This window comes from Hyalella azteca, unplaced genomic scaffold (assembly GCF_000764305.2).
Source record: "Hyalella azteca isolate HAZT.00-mixed unplaced genomic scaffold, Hazt_2.0.2 contig12239, whole genome shotgun sequence".
Classification (NCBI taxonomy): domain Eukaryota; kingdom Metazoa; phylum Arthropoda; class Malacostraca; order Amphipoda; family Hyalellidae; genus Hyalella; species Hyalella azteca.
Genome location: NW_025942202.1, coordinates 331,694 through 349,724, shown reverse-complemented (window position 1 = coordinate 349,724; position 18,031 = coordinate 331,694). Strand labels below are relative to the sequence as shown.

Sequence of the window (18,031 nt, the reverse complement as noted above, 5' to 3'; positions counted from 1 at the left end):
TCAACAAGCGTTGGGAAAATCGGCAAACTTCAAAATCTTACCTTGTCCAATAGTCGAAAGTTTACTATTAAGAATTAAAAATAGTTCTGTAAATTAAGTTAAAAAAAATATCAAGGAAATGTATTTACATTTTTACGATTAAATTTTATTATTTTGCAATCTTTGGAAAACTATAATTCATGAGATTATTTATCGTTGTTTAATAATTTCACATCTTAATGTGTACTAAATTTTGTTGAATTCATACTTTTTTTCTTGAGGGGAATAGTTGATACTGTATTAACAAATATTTGGCTGCCTTTCATAAATTGCATATGACAATGAAATTTTGCCAGTAAAAACTGATCCGATTTCCTTTTGGTGCTACCGTACTATACGTATGTTTGTCTGCGAATTGAATAGAAATCTCCGTGCGAGGCAAAAATTCCATTTATGATTTTTATTTGTCTTGTGATTCCAAAAGACATGAAAAATTCCAAAGTGCAATCTATTCAAAGGAGTTGTACTTTATGATGATAGGTAAGAAAGTTTTTGACGGCTGAATTTCGGGTTGATTCACTCGTTTTGAAGTCGTTGATTAATGAGTCTGGGCTTAGCTGTTCCTTGCACACGTCGGTCTGCTCCTGCAGCGACTGTATACACAGAGACGTGTCTTGTTGACCGTTGGCAAATTTAGTTGTTAACACGGTTTCTTCTGGTCAAATGTTGACTTCTGATGCTAGGTAAGCCAATCAGTGTCACTTGAACTCTTGGTGACTGCAACGATAGAAAAGTTCAATGTATTTTCCCTGTTTTTTCCGAGGCTGTACATTCTTCATCTGAAATAGTTTGATTGTCCTAAAAAGTTTTCACGAGCATGTTTAAAAATTTGATTTTCTGTATGGGAAGAGAAGAACGTACGCGTGTCCTTGTATAATTTCGAGAAGTATTTTTACTTGTGGTCGGAATCTTCAATTAGTGTTCACGTAATCCTAATTATGACTTTTCGTTCATAGAGCCGTTATATTTGGTACAATATTTTCATTTTAAATTGGCATTTCGGAAACGGAATTTGCTGTGGAATTTCGTTACTAGGTTGTCCCATGTGAGAATGTGGGCATGGTTATTTGTTAACTGATTCATATGTTTCCTCCATATATTTTTTTATTGAGCTGAAATATAGTTTTGAGCGGAACCTTTTTATAGAAAATCAGGGTTTCAAGTAAGAGTTTTTACTTAAACATCGATGTGAATACCAAAATAAAAATTTTGACTCTTTAATACGTCTATTGTTTATTCGTCTAACGCATTTTCTATGAGTTTTCGTCGAAACGTCTGCGAAGTTTCTAAACATATTTCGGAAATTGAAGTTTTGTTATATGCCTCACGTGTCTCAGTTCATCGACTAATTTCCTATCTCTATATCCTTGTATTCACATTGCTTATATTATTTGAAATTGATGTGATGGAGTTGACTAATTTGATAATATGAATCCTTCAAGACTATTTTCCACTCAGAAGGAACTACTTTCATTGATTTTCATAGATATTATATATGAATATGGATTACCGTTGCTATCCTAATTGTGACAATGAAGATTTTGTAGGGAGGGAGGGTTGTATAAGGTTGAATCATGTTATTGAGCATGTGCTAAACAGCACGCTATCGTACAAGATAATTAAACAACCTTCGATATTTTCTAGGCATACTTATATTGTTATTGTACTATAAGCTTTAAAGTTCCCGAAGAAGGCTCTATTTGTATATCTTTTTAATTAAAGATCACTTTACGTTTGAAAAATTCGATACGAGAACATCTGGTTGTTTGGCACAAAAAATTGTTCAAAAATATGTTCTATTTTCCCCAATGAAATTTTAAAATCAAAGAATAGCTCAGGACCTAACGATGAAGATTGATCTTTCGAACGATTGTTCTTCGGACGATTAAACGCATATTTAAATTCAAGTTCATAAAATTGAACAAGAATATGTTAAATCTAAACCGACGCTAGATTAATATTCAGAAAATATAGCAGTATAGGTTAATTGGAAGTACAACGAGTAGATCTTATCGCCGAATGTAACTCGAGTTGAGATTTCGTTCCCTACCTGTGACTATCGCCGAGTGATTTCTATTTCTATAAGAGCGCCTGTCGTACGCACAGCGCCCGCGTGTTAGTTTGTTTTCTATGCCAGCGCACCTCTCCCCTCACGTCACTCACAGCTCACTCGATTCCTACTCGATGAAATTATTTCGTTTGTTTTACAGACTTGCATTGTGTGCCGGCAGCCTCGATGAACATTACGGCCTGTCACTCAGACCGTAGAACCTGATGTTTATGTTCATATTTGTTTATGCTCTTGATTGTTTTAAAAAACTTGTTTATGTTCAACATGCACGACTTTATATTTTGTTCAAATTTATTCGTGCTTCTTAATTATTGAGATTTAAAAAGTTCACTGTGTAGTTGCTGTTCTTTGTATTATGTTTCGGTACCAAATGAATGTAGCACAAACATAGATTTGAAACAGGATTGCAAGTTTTTAGAGTTCACTTCTGCTGCAAATTCCCAAAATTTTCTGCACTTTTGAGTTATTCAAGCTTGCCTGCACGTGCACTGGTTCCGCTGTCTGAACTACTTCCTGTGTACATGTGTGAAGATGATCTTTTGTGTTTGTGTAGACACTCCCTCTCGTATGTTTGCCCTTGTGCCAAGCCTGCTGCGTGAACGCGCCTGCTCTCCCTCCACGCTGCGAGCGCTTGTTTGATGTTCTTTCGTTCGGTGTATTTTGGTAGATAATCGAGCAATGTTTATACGCGCCATACACGGCCGAGTTATTAATGTCTCTTCAAAATGACGCCTCTTGTCGGACACGATCTGAGTAAGACTTAGAGCATCATCTCGATAAATGATAGAATATTCATGTTATCGGGTGTGCACGAAATTTGACACGATGAGCAGGATATGTTGTAGGTTTGAATTTTAATTTTGTTGTACGACTGAGTCAGGGGTACATGATAAAAAAATATAACTCAGTAGGTACTCACTGCAGTTAGTGACAGAGAGCGCATTTTCTCGTCGACGAAAACTTGAAGTCACGGACTGACAGGCGGGGCGAGCGCAATAGTGCATTTTTATAAATATATTGCCATAAATATTTTATATTTAGCGCAATAGTGCCATAAATGAGAAAATGCGCTGAAAATAACTGATTGTACCTAATATAATCAATTCTTTCTTTAGATTCTGTTTTCCCCTAAATTTTCCTCTTTATATTTTTCGTGCAATTTCATTATTATTTATTTCGCAAAATGGAATGTCAACAAGAAACGATGATAGTATGTCGTATCTAAACTTTTTGTAGCGATGTTAAATTATATCTTCCAGGGATATCATCTATTTGGATATCAATTATCCTCAATTATCTAACGATATTTATCAGTTATAAAATGAAAGGAAGTCCATTTTGTCCTGTGGCCAGTGACTTGCTGTAATTAATTGGGCTTGGAATATAATTTTTGTCCAAGATTATTGGACAAAATATTAAAGCCTGTGCAGTACAGTTATCCAAAAGAAATATACGATCAACAAAATTATTACTAACCTCTATATTAGCTAACAATGTATTTTAACGCCGCTAAACATTCCCTCAGGAACTATTCTGTGCTAATTACAACTCCGGTGTAATTGTAATATTTATTTATTTGCGAATAGTGTCTTTTTTTATCGACGCATAGTTTTTTAAACTTCTAATAATGCCTTCTGTTTTAAATGCCCGATTTGATGAGCTTTCTAACGTCCCTTGAAAAACGCGCATTTACAAGACGAAGCGAGTTGGAGTCGAGCGCTGACATGCACTCTCAACTTCAGACCCCGGCTCAAGTTATTGTTACGGGCGTGAGCTCACGCATGTTGCATGCATTATTCCCCGGGGGAAAGTAAATTGCTGATGAAGCCCAGCAAGCCGCAAGAAACCTGAAAAGAGGCATCGCCGAGCGTGTCTTATGCGCAGAAAAAGCATCTCGTCTTGCACTACATGCGTTCGCGCTGCTCAAATGGTGCTTCAGTTCTCTTATTGTGTCAGCGCTGTGTTGCGATGCCATCATTTAGCTAGGCAAGAAATACGACGGCTCGTTTCCTAAAGGAATTTTTGCTACGTACTAAACACTACTTTATGCGTGCTTAATGGACTCTTTATGGCCCAAAATAATCATCTTGAGACTTTTCTTTAATTATGAATGGATTTTTTAAATCAACCTTTGCCTGAGAACCTTATTATATAGGAAGTGTGAAATCCGGCTCAAAATCGATAATTGAATTATGACTGTCAAGTAGACGTCTTATATATTGCATGGGATGTTTGTGTTATTGTCGATATGATCTTTAGTGACCGCCCAGAGTGTTTTCAAGTATCGTGCTTTATCAATATTACGGTTGTTCTACAAGGAGTCAGCCCATAGCTAAAAATGACAGTCAATTTCATTAAGAGTTGTGCAGTATTCTAATTCTAATCAATAGTGCTGCTTTTTCATGTCATTAGATTCTTTGACGTCTTCTGTTGGGGCTCCAATGATGCTTCTTGATGAGGTTTTTATCTAAATTTTGCGGTAAGGCAGATGGACTAAAAACCAGTTATCAGAGTCGTGTGTTAGCTTCTATCTTGAAAAAATAAATTTCGATTTATATCAATTAGTCTTAATTTTTATAATAAAAATAATCCATGGTTTTTAATTATCTCTTGTTATGTTATGCCGTGTCAATAGTTGTTTTAATATTAGGTAATTTCTACTAAGGTAGCCTTAGCTACCTTAGCAAATGGCCTTTTTAGCGCATTTTCTCATTTATGGAAAAAATGCACTATTGTGCTCGCCAGCTCCGTCTGTCTGTCTGTCCGTCCGTCTGTCCGTCCGTCCGTGACCTCAGGTTTTCGTCGACGAGAAAATGCGCTCTCTGTCACTCACTGCAGTGAGTACCGACTGAGTTATATTTTTTATATCGTTTAAAGCTCTATATATAAAGTTAACTTTTACGAGCTGAAATGTTTTAATCCATATGAGCTCCTCGTGGCATTGCAAACTGTTTGTTCCTCGCCATCCGCCCGTTTATGATAACAACGATCTGTACACCCGCTGCTTATGCAGATGCAAATTCTTCGATGCGATACGATATTTTGCGTGAATTCAAACGTTTTTACTGATGGGAATCACGTTATTAATGTAGTTCTCCTGTTTTCCTCGCTCTGAGAAGTGGTAAATGATATTGATTCTAGATAATAATTTAAATAAAGTAATAATTTTTCCAGGTATTCAATTTTTCTTAGTCCGCAAGTCCTTCATATTGACACGTTGATGAATATGCTAAAGCTTTTATATAGCTAATTTAATATCATGCGTTCATGTTCTATGTTCTAACTTCCGCGCTCATCATAAACACGACTAGAAAGTAAAAAAAAAAAATCGAATACTTGAAAATATAAGTACTGGGCTGTGATGTCCTAATCATTTACCACTCAGTACTAGTCTAGTACTGTGTTTACCCGGTGTGTCCTAATCATTTACCACTCAGGGGCCGGATTATGAAAACTTCGTAACTTTTTGTACTTCGACAAAAAAGTTATGTGGTACGTAAATACACCCTAATTTTGGCATTACCAAAATTTTCGTACGCAAATCTTAGCTAAAAGCGTAAATGTTTTTCCCGCGCAAATGTTTCCCGCTCAAATGTTTTGATAATACCACCGCTAGTATTACGTTGTCATAGCAACGCCACTCGTAAGTCGATTTTGCGTACTTACGAAGTTTTGATAATACGGCCCCTGTACTAGTCTAGTACTGTGTTTACCCGGTGTGTCCTAATCATTTACCACTCAGTACTAGTCTAGTACTGTGTTTACCCGGTGAGTCCTAATCATTTACCACTCAGTACTAGTCTAGTACTGTGTTTACCCGGTGTGTCCTAATCATTTACCACTCAGTACTTGTCGAGTAGGTACTATCTTTACCCGGTGTATCCTAATCATTTACCACTTAGTACTTGTCTAGTACTATGTTTACCCGGTGTGTCCTAATCATTTACCACTCAGTACTTGTCTAGTGCTATGTTTACCCGGTGTGTCCTAATCATTTACCACTCAGTACTAGTCTAGTACTATGTTTACCCGGCGTGTCCTAATCATTTGCACTCTTTTCCCCCAGGCTTGTAGGAGTGAGCAGCGCACCGAGCCTCGACCTCCCCTTACTCGGAGGCTCGGGAGGGCGGCTCGGAGCTTCTCCCCTCGGTGCCTCTCCCTTGGGGGCTTCACCTTTGGGTTCTTCCCCTCTGGGAACCTCTGCCCTCGGTGCCACCACCCTCGGAGTGTCAAGCTTGGCACTCAGCGGGGACCCGCATCATCCATATCGCATCACGCCGTATATGGAACATCTTTATCACTCACTACACACATCGCCTCAAACTTCCCTCAGAGGATTATCTCCACTTGAAGCTCGTGGTAAGTTATGGCATCCCTTCAATTTATTTTTATGGTTGTATTTATCATAACATTATTAGGAATTGTTTTCATCCCTTAACCTCTAAATTTGTTGTCTGTGACAGTGTATGCACCCCGATCCATCGCGCTTGCCCGTCCCCATCCACTTCGTCACGAATCCTCAGTGCAAGGATTCGTGGCAAATAACACTTAATACAATACACTTGTCGCGAAAGTGCGAAATACACTGAAGTCAAATTTAACTTGCGTATCGTTGCAATATTGCATCTAAGTTAGAGTTCACTAGGTTCTGACATGCATTACGTGGCCTTGAATCGAGTTGCTCATTCGCGTCCGCCTCCCGTCGGCGGAACTGGATATGGCCAAGGAAACGACCAGGACCTATTTGCCGAAGACCATTATATGATGTCCATATTTCAGAAGCGCTCAATTGAGGCGAGAGTGACGGAAATGCCAGCATTATAACTATTATCCGGTATTGTAGCAAAATTTTAAGAAACGGAGAACTAGCCCTTCACCTGAGATGCTTAATTGCGGATGCTAAGGAATTATTCATCATGAAAGTGCAATTTATGTCCTGATGATTATTTGGTCGTGATGTCTATGAGTTTTTCCGCACTACTTTTAGATGAGTGTAAATAAGAACGAAACTTGTTCTTAATTCTCTCGACTCGAGTAGTTGGCAAATTAATTGTACGCAAAGACTAGCTTGCTAGCCACTCAATGCTTTAAAGAAATAATATCGTCTTTCCACAAAGTTTGAATCTTGATAATACATAGCATTCAATACCGATGCCGATCATGTATGGGGGAACAATTTTACACTGTCGAAAATATAATCAGCTAAATATTCTGTTGATTGCGAAATATAAAATTTTGTGCTACTTTCAATTTCACATCCTACGCTATTGTTCGCGTATTGTGAATAAACCAACATTCCAGGTTTCTCGATAAATCCATTATTCTTGCACTCCGTATACTATGAATTCCCTATTATCTCGTTCACAAGAAGTGCATTAATCGATATTATAATTGTCAAATTTATATGAATTCTTCGATGCGATACGATGTTGATGTTTTATTAACCAACATCCTAGTATTGCTTTGTTGGTATCTGATTTAATCGATGTTTCCCTAGCCAAATTGCTAGTATTGTGTGGTTATGAAATGATTTAGTCGATGTCCCACCTGCCAAATTATTGGCATCTTTGTTATAATTTTCCTTAATTGATGTTCCACTCAGTACATGTCTAGCACTATGTTTACCCGGTGTGTCCTAATCATTTGCACTCTTTCCCCCCAGGCTTGTAGGAGTGAGCAGCGCACCGAGCCTCGACCTCCCCTTACTCGGAGGCTCGGGAGGGCGGCTCGGAGCTTCTCCCCTCGGTGCCTCTCCCTTGGGGGCTTCACCTTTGGGTTCTTCCCCTCTGGGAACCTCTGCCCTCGGTGCCACCACCCTCGGAGTGTCAAGCTTGGCACTCAGCGGGGACCCGCATCATCCATATCGCATCACGCCGTATATGGAACATCTTTATCACTCACTACACACATCGCCTCAAACTTCCCTCAGAGGATTATCTCCACTTGAAGCTCGTGGTAAGTTATGGCATCCCTTCAATTTATTTTTATGGTTGTATTATAACATTATTAGGAATTGTTTTCATCCCTTAACCTCTAAATTTGTTGTCTGTGACAGTGTATGCACCCCGATCCATCGCGCTTGTCCGTCCCCATCCACTTCGTCACGAATCCTCAGCGCAAGGATTCGTGGCAAATAACACTTAATACAATACACTTGTCGCGAAAGTGCGAAATACACTGAAGTCAAATTTAACTTGCGTATCGTTGCAATATTGCATCTAAGTTAGAGTTCACTAGGTTCTGACATGCATTACGTGGCCTTGAATCGAGTTGCTCATTCGCGTCCGCCTCCCATCGGCGGAACTGGATATGGCCAAGGAAACGACCAGGACCTATTTGGCGAAGACCATTATATGATGTCCATATTTCAGAAGCGCTCAATTGAGGCGAGAGTGACGGAAATGCCAGCATTATAACTATTATCCGGTATTGTAGCAAAATTTTAAGAAACGGAGAACTAGCCCTTCACCTGAGATGCTTAATTGCGGATGCTAAGGAATTATTCATCATGAAAGTGCAATTTATGTCCTGATGATTATTTGGTCGTGATGTCTATGAGTTTTTCCGCACTACTTTTAGATGAGTGTAAATAAGAACGAAACTTGTTCTTAATTCTCTCGACTCGAGTAGTTGGCAAATTAATTGTACGCAAAGACTAGCTTGCTAGCCACTCAATGCTTTAAAGAAATAATATCGTCTTTCCACAAAGTTTGAATCTTGATAATACATAGCATTCAATACCGATGCCGATCATGTATGGGGGAACAATTTTACACTGTCGAAAATATAATCAGCTAAATATTCTGTTGATTGCGAAATTTGAAAATTTAATGACCTTACCTAGATAAATGTGAACATTATGAATGTAACCGAGAAGCGAACGAGTATATTTATTTTGCGATACATGGTGTGGAGTATCATATCTAATCCGCCCATCATTTATCGGATTTTAATAGAGTAAGTAATGAGACATTAAATCATCAGGGCAATTTGATCTACACCCTATTTTATATCTTTATGCAGTTTAGGAGGAAGAATGTATTCATCTTTGCTCGGTATCTGATTACATCGCTTCCATTGACGTCTCGTTTGATGGTCGACTAATGTAATTATTTCTTTTGATGAATATCCTACCAAGCATTTTTAGAATAACTTTGTGTACTCTGCTATCTGAATGAGGTGGAGCAGACTTGGTTGAAATTCTTGTTGTGTTATGTCAGGCGCAGAAGGCAAACAGAAGACGTGTCTCCGGCCCTTTAGCCGTTATCTGAAAAGGACTCTAGGGTGACCGGCGCTGTACAGCGCTTACTCTGTGTGAGCTTCCATTGCAAGCTCTCTCCGTGTTTGCTTATTTCCTTTAATTTATTGCGGCCAATGGAAACACTTGTGATAGGCCAACACTTGTACACGCACTCCAACTGAGCCTTTGTGGACTCGTGAAGCTCTCTTAATTGAAGCAGTCTTTCATGACGGGACGCGCCAGACCGTAGCGTGCGTTCGTCTCAGCTTGGCATAAAAAATCTTTTAATTTCCATGATACTGCAGTTTAATTTTAAATTTATCTGGATCCTATTTAATGACCCTCTAAAAAAGAACTTTCATTCATGTGGTCGTGTATTCATGATTATAAATACCTGCATGTTATAGACATAATTAGATGTATGACAGCGAACGATTATCTTGAGCCAAGTCGGAGTATCGTTCTACCTCATATCGATTCAGCCTGGAATTATGGCTGCTACGATTTTTCTGAACGAATTCAATACTCGAAGATGGATTGATAATTGATTTTCCTGTGGCGCTTGCTTTAAAGAAACGTAATTCCTTTGATATGCCTATTAAGACTAGGCATATTATTATATGCCTAGTCTTGGCATATGTCCTCTGTTTTAGCATAGATGTCATCTGTTTTTATCATCTTGTGTTTTTTTAGCCGCTTGTAACGTGCCCTCGAAGTTCGATCTGAACGAGACGCCACGACAATCTCTTCGTGGAATAATAATAATAATAATAATATTAACAAAGTTCAAACATTCAATTTCGCAAGTAAAATGAAAACTAGAAATTATTATAAATACAAATTCAATATTAATGAAAACGCAGTTGCCGATTGCTGACAAATCTTGTTATTGATTACTTTGCGGTGAACAAACAGTAAGAAAATTCCGTTATCCGATGTCTTTTTTTGTCATGAGACAATTATCGTCGGTTTGCAATAGGAAAAAATTTCCATTATTAGCACAAAAATGGGCAACAGTTTACCTGAAAATGTCCGGAAGCAGAAGCTTTAATTCACGATGCTCTCCCTACATGATTAGCGAGGACATTTAATGAGCTCGCATTATTTTTTTTTCGTATCGACGCGATCCGGTTTGGCCGAGCTTGGAATCTCCAACGAACTTGTGATCTTATACCTTATGAACGAACTTATCAGATATTAGTCTCAATTATTAAGAAGTATTGCATTTATCGAAGACGTTTCATCTTACATCTAAATTTCTTCCCGATATAGGGCTTGTTCCATGTTAACGTTTCATTCGGGTGAATATGTCGTGACCTATAATCAATATATGGTGTATGCACATGTATGGTAAATGCATTTGTATTCTTTAAGTGAAGATTAAAACTGATTAGTTCGGTTTTTAATATGAGTGCCTGAACGATTAGCATAGTTTCAAATTAATTTAATGAAAAATTATTTCTGAACGAAGAAGACTTATGCTTGTATGAAATTTCTTTTCGCAATGCTGAATAATTATACTTATCTGTTTAATCAATCGAGGTAAAATTTAAGCTATGAATGTTTACGAGTGCTAATTTACGAGTGCTACTTGCTTTAATACACAAATTATACGAAATGATCAAATTATGAGCTGTATTCAAACTCGCACATTCAGCTTCTTGCTCAGTCTTATTACATGCGTTTTGCGAGGGTACTGTATTCCCTTCACTGTCGCTACGAGGAAGTTAAGGACGTGAGGAAGTGTAACATGAGGGCCCCACATGTTGGGGTAACTACACTCTCCATCTTTCTCGACGTGTTTCCCTTCAAATGTGGCCCTAACTACTTACCTTTACTCCCCTTTTGACGCTCTTGGTGTTGCTGCGACGCAACGACGCGATGACGACCAGCCATTCCTGACGTAATTTGTGAGCGAAATGATTTACCTCCCCTCTTTACTGTTTACACCTCACCTTGCCATAAACGGTTAAATGCTGGCCGATGTATACAATGCACTTCAACTTGGCGTTGAATGCACTGAGTTAGGTCAGATAAAAAATGGTTAGCAGAAATATAGTTTTCGATGATATTTCTAATGAAGTTTTATTAAGCGATGCAGTCATTTTAGGGGCATAGGTGGTGTGTATTTCGAGAAATGTTTCAGGACGTCCTTCAGTACCTGACATACACTAACAGTTGTCTCTCTAGTGTACCAACGATGACAATCTTTGTAATCTGATCGCCTGACAAGCTTACTGTTGATGTCGCCCCGTGTTTGTTGATAGGCCACCAAACTCAAGCTTGTGGCGGCAGGTTTTGTTTAACTGTCGACTATCTCCGACTATTTGCAGCAACATTATCGTTCTTTAAGTCGTTCTTCGTATTTTTACTAAGAATTCTCAGATTATAATAATATAAACCTAATGCAGTTCTTGTTATATCACAAAAAATGCATACTACGGTTCAATGTCTGGACACCAATCAAAATTTTATATTAGAAGGATCGTGGCGATCAAACTTTTTTAGACCAATAAGCGAGTCGCAAACGATGTTCCTCAACTATTTGACAAGGTGAAGGCGATTAGCGTGTTTCGAGCTCAAGCGTTTCTTGTGCTTTGAAAAGCTTGACTCTCAGTTGTTTCTTGGGTGTCTGAAGATTAGTGACAAATCTTTTCAGTCCCGCCGGATTAGTTGCTGCAATTTCGGTTGTAACAAAGAGGAAAGGCGTTAAAGCGGACATATTCCTTTACTTGTAACTACAGATTCTGCTGCGCTAAATTATGAAATGTGAACTTGTTCCTTGTTTTTTACTTGATAGCAGTTATTGATGCATTCTATACCATAATCTAGCAATCCTAATATTGAAGCCAAGGGCTCAACTTGTTAATGCTTTGCACAATTTTTCTGTGAACGCAAACGAGTGCGTCGCATAAGCGAGTGCCGGGTCAATGAAGAGTTCACTGTTCTGTCTCCTCGCTCCTCATTTGCGGCATTCCGGGCAGATAAGAAAATGATCGCGACTCTTCGCCTACGCACTTTCAAGGAAGCTATCTTTGTTCGTATTGAGATATTCAAGTAAAATTTGTCTGTTTCCTCGAATTGGGCCGTGTAGTGAAACTATCTTTGGCAGTGCTTGATGAATTTATTGCCCAACAGATAAATTTTAGTAAGGTTTTTTAGTATTACCCACTCGTGAGCTTGTTTTGCTTATCATTAGAGAATCCTAACATTGCTGGCTATAGTTTATGTGGTGGGTTTCTATGAAATCCTACTCGACCAAATACAAAATTTACTTTTCGAGAATTCATGATTATTTGCGGCTTATTATTTAGACGATCTTGAAGCGACAATTTATCTGCATTCAAAATTAATCGTTTATGTTTTTTCGTTTGAAAATTGTTGACCAGCCCTGTCATTTAGGGTCACTAGAGTAAGCTGACGACCGCATGATCGTTTTGCTGTCACCAAAACACATTAGTTCCGGCGGATGGTCATCGCCTCTCTTGTGAACTGCGAAGTGTGGAAGTGTAACGTCCATCCAATATTCCTTTCAGGTTGTATACATCATACCAAGTCGAACACTGCAAATTTTATTGTCTTTTTGAGAGTGAAATTATAATACTTTGTTCTATTGCAAATGCTATTTAACATTTTAGCCTGCAATATTACATTTTGTAGGAACAATCGCTTATCTAAGTTTAGTTAATCTCTCATCTGGAAACGCCGGAGAAAAATTCACCATTAGTATACGATCATTAGAAATTTCGTTAATTGCACTAACGTGTTCTTTCTGACCGGATGGATTTAACGATCACATCTGTCATTATCACTCTTTGCTGTCCAGTGCAGTTCGTCACTTTTGAACGCAAAAACCGGAATTGAGGCTAGAAATTTCCATCAAACTTTTTGGCTAAATTTAGAGCAAAGTGGTTTCTATGAGACATGATGTGGTTGCTTTGATGAAGTAACGTTGAAATCATTACGAAAATTTTTAGATTTTACTCACATCGTACCAATATAAATAATACAAAAACACATGAAGTTTTTCCTGTTTTAAGTCACAATACAGAGAAGTACCGGCAGTTTTTGAACATAAGCAATACGTCCACTGCTAATTAATGAGTTCAGAAATATTTTTCTGTTTTATTGAGTCATCGTCGCTTTTCTTATTATTCACGCATGTGCTTATAATTTATAGTATGCGTTGATTTATGGATTTCAAATTACTAATCCGAATTGCAATTACTATAAGACAAAAATTCTACATGTACCTCAAATGTGCCCCAATGGTAACCAAACTTTCTTGCTAACTTACTTGTCTTAATTTTCTTCAAAAATTCCTTTAAAAATAACTCGAAAACATTCGCCAATAAACATTCATACAATAACATTTTGCTTTACTGCAGGTCGTAACTCGAAACTATAAATCCTTTTCTTCTGCAATGCTCCTGTTTATTCTTACACAATTCAGCAGGAGAAGAAATTTCTCGCGATTGCGAGAAATTTCAAGCTCATAATTCATCTCTGACTATCAGCGTCACACGAGACACACGAAACAAATTTCTGATCGATCTATCATCGCCCAAGTACCGGATCGGTGTTGAATTTTTTCTCGCTATTGGTTGGATGGTATCTGTTGGTCGTGTAGATGAAGCTAAGTGAGCCAACACCTCAGCAGCCAGCGTTTGGTGATGGTCCTCGATAAGAGTGCGCTTCGAAGACATGGCTCGCCACTTATGTCCAACCATCTCACAGATATTGAAGACCTCGATCGTAGCATAGCTACAGCTATTGCTATTGCTTCGTGTGCCCAGCTTGCTGCCAGCTACAGCGTCCCAACTAAACTCAGCTAGATGAGCGGCGCTCTCTTGGTCGGTTGCGGTGCTAATTTGGCGACAAATGAACGCTTTATTTTGCCTTTACTGCTTCAGTGACAGGCGTGGACTGCACTTAATTTTAATGATCGTGAATGTCTAATTTTTTAGGGTTAATGGATGTGATAAGAATCGTGGACTCAAATGTGCGTGGGAATTTTTTGTCCAACTTGTGTTGCGCTTTCACGATATGCCATGATTTTATGAAGCTTGTCTCAGCGTTTTAACGTTTTTATTTGCTGATGATGAAAAGATGTATTTTACTTTAATTGAAATCGTGAATAAGATGCCGCAGTTCAAGTGGCATCGGATGAAATGCCGTCGTTTTTCGCAAGGCTATTTTTTTCGTCAAAATATATACCGCCAAAACCTTGCTGATTTTCAATTTTATATTTACGATGATACTATTAATCTTAATTTAATATTTTTTGTTTTTCAGTAAAATGTTTACAATGCACTTAGATAAAGTTTTATTTTCTTCCTCCAGCTTTGAGGAAGATGTAACGAAAAATTCCACTTTAAGTGATCACACACAAAGCAGATCCCTTATAGACATTTCGGCTCGCTGTCGATTGTCAATGCTCGTTTACTTCTCCGTCCGTTGCTAGTTTTTTGTCTCGAGAAACACGTATGACCGAAACGTTGAATGTCGAGATAAGTGCACGTGCCTCGTTCACTAATAAACACATCGTAAAGAAAGTAAAGCAATTGTCCGGTGCTTGAGATTGCAGCCTGAGAGCTTCACTCCCTCTCTCGCACGTACGGAATGCGCTCGTAAAAATCGTCGACGGGAATCCAACGACAGATCTTAATTATTCCTAATTATTGTTACTGCTTCTTTTTAATGTAACTTTTTGGGAGGTAAATTTAATGTAATTAAATACTTGCGCTTGTAAACCATTAATATTATGTATGTGATTTTGGTATTGATTTTCATTGCATGCGTTTAACGATTAATCATTATCATGATATTTTTTGCTGAGAAAATGAATTAAAATTGCCTGCTATCTCTCCTGCGGAACCTCATTTTCCCACTTAATGCCGAGTTAATCTATCCTGCAACGGATGTGACTCCATCAAAATATCCTAAAAATCACATCCAATCCGGATGTTGACAAGATGTATCATGTGCCTGGCATACATAACGATAAGGATTTTTTAATGCTAATTAATACCGTATTTTTGTATTTATCATAAAACGATCGTATTTTCTGTGCTTCTCACACTTTCCGACTTGAATCACGTTACTACATGTTATCACAGCACGATAAATGAAATATTTGATCATATTAAAACGATGGTTGCAAGAAAAATCATTACGTTTCTTCTATTAAAAGATCGTAGCTGTGGAATCATTTCATTTTATCTGCGGTGATCACGAGCGTCGCGACGTAGCAGCTGTACAGCTCGGCTACCCCAGCCCTCATATATAGAGGAGGATTAATGAAAGCGTCTCAGTGTTCGTAAGCCGCGTCCTGTACATATCAGATGACGAGCTGATGATCTGCATGGATGACAGTGTCCGGCCCAGACCTTCTAATGATGTTAATTATTGTCCTTATTAGCTGCATGCAACTCATCCTATGACATCTTCTTCCATGCCCCCAGTGAAAGCTGCATGTGCGCTACTTAGATGTGGTCTATCATTCTTCTGCCATTATACCTTAAAATTAGGCAAGCAAGACAATTTAATAATTTTGTGAAGTTCATCTCTTTTTTTATGGTTTATTATTATTCCACACTCATTCCAAATATTTCATGAACATTCCCCCTAATTATCATCATTTCTTGCTTATGTTTAAAAAAATCCAAGCATTTTTCCTACGTTGAAAAAATTCCAAGCATTTCCGTCTACAGAACGATTCACTCAGACTACCTCAATACGTCGCGAGGTGCCAGCGAATGTGTTATCAATAACCCAAGCTATCACCTAATCTAAGGCGAAGCTTAATATTCTGTCTTTGTAGGATTATGAGCTCGTAGACGCGCTCTATTGTGACGCTATCTCAATCATCACCTGGAGAATTAGATGTGTACGTCACCGCGTGATTAGCCGTTGCAAGCCTTAGCTAGTCGCTTCGCTCCCATACATTTCAATTATCTTCTAAAAACAGGCTAAGAATAAATACGAGGAAAAAATCAGTTATTTTTTTATATATTTGTTGTTGTAAAATAACATCCGCTAATTTATGTTGATAAAAATTCTTCCGTTAACGTCACAATTCTGTTGAGAAAGAACTAATCGGAATTATTTATGTTTGCGTTTAGCTATTGTGTTTAATTTGGCTAATTTTTGTTCTGATAAGCTGTCACAAAAAATTGCGAAATTGCGGACAAATTAATTGCGAATTATGACAACGTAGATTATATGTTCTAAAAATGTGCCGCATTGAATTACATAATTGAATTTACATTACATAGGCAGTGGATGGGGTAAAATTACGATGAATTCTCTCGTAATAATGATTTTTGGAAATAATCTAAAAGACAGATGATTGAATTATTTTAACCATGTAAATTTCGTTCTCATTTAATTAATTATATTGGGTTGTCGTGGGCAGTAGGCAGCGACTACCTCGGGATGAGCGGCCTTGCAGCGACACGTCTCAGCGACTCCCACCTCGTACCGTCCACCCTCACCTCCGCCGACCTCTCCTTCTCCATCGATGGTAAGCGCCCCGGGCCCATACTTTCAAAAAAGTTAAGAGATCGTAAGTTCATCAGCCAATCATTGACGGCCTTTCAAGCAAATCCGCCAATCATAGACAAGAAAATAGAGCGTACATACCTACGTTCAATAAGCGAATTTTGAAATTATGGCCCCATGTTTCTAATAACGATTACTAGTTGCTATTCTCGCCTGATTTTTATTTGTATGTGAACAGTATTTGCGCGGAATATTACAGTATATCAATGCTCCTTCTGAAGCTGGTACCTATTTAGTTCATATCACAGAGAGACTTTTATGATTCAGGATACATGGTATTTTGTACCGTCTCCGTCATCTTTAGCTTGTTATAAGACGTGAAAAAGGTTTTTCTATTAGGTATGTTTCCATTAATCATTTATTTCAAGTTACTTTTACTTTAGTTTATGTATGTATTCTCAGTCAGCAGTGATGCATAAATATCGGCTTCCGAAAAAATTATCTGGGGTGATCATCACCTATGCTTTCAATAAATAATGTGTATTTATGAATATTCACTTCCAAGCTTGGAATTTTTGTCTCAACATTGCTGTAGGTGTTTATTTAGTCAAGCATTAATAAATTAATGGTTTAGCTTGTCAGACAGATGAACAACCAGTGCAATGGAAGGAATCTCCCTCAAATGGAATCTCCCGCTCAAATAATGTTTTCTATGTCAAATCTTTTATTATATTCGTAATCTTTTACTGAAGACTTGGCTAATTTCACAAGGGGATAGAAATGATCTGGAAATAATTTCTCATATGTGCGAATAATTAAAAATGCGCTTATACTTTTTTCGGATTAAAGCAATATTTTTTAACAGAGGAGCACAGGAAACTGGCCCTCAAATAGTACTCCACTTGTAGAGAACATTACTTCATTTCCGGTTTCAAAACAAATATTCAACGCAATTTATTTCATTTGTGCTTATGAGTTTCCCAAATTTTAGTTTTATTAACCGATATTCAGTACGAAAGAGGATTCAGTAGCTATATGCGTCAAACTTCATTGATGCAAGTTCACGAGCGTGCATGGGTAGTTTAAATTGCAATTCAATGGTGCAACATCGCTGTGTAGAAGCCCCATACCGGGCGCTGTTCTGCGAGAATAGAGCTTCGTTGTGCTCCGAGATTCAC

The 18,031-nt window shown here is 38.0% G+C and overlaps 1 protein-coding gene across 1 annotated transcript in view; it reads left to right on the top strand.

The window, feature by feature from the left end:
* The window catches only part of LOC108667672 (transcriptional activator cubitus interruptus), a 67,408-nt gene that overhangs the window by 34,910 nt on the left and 14,467 nt on the right, over positions 1 to 18,031 (top strand). Inside the window, exons 3-4 of the mRNA XM_018154717.2 lie at positions 6,177 to 6,469; positions 16,768 to 16,875. Of these exons, the coding sequence (XP_018010206.1) occupies positions 6,177 to 6,469; positions 16,768 to 16,875 (401 nt within the window). The remainder of the gene's footprint in view (positions 1 to 6,176; positions 6,470 to 16,767; positions 16,876 to 18,031) is intronic.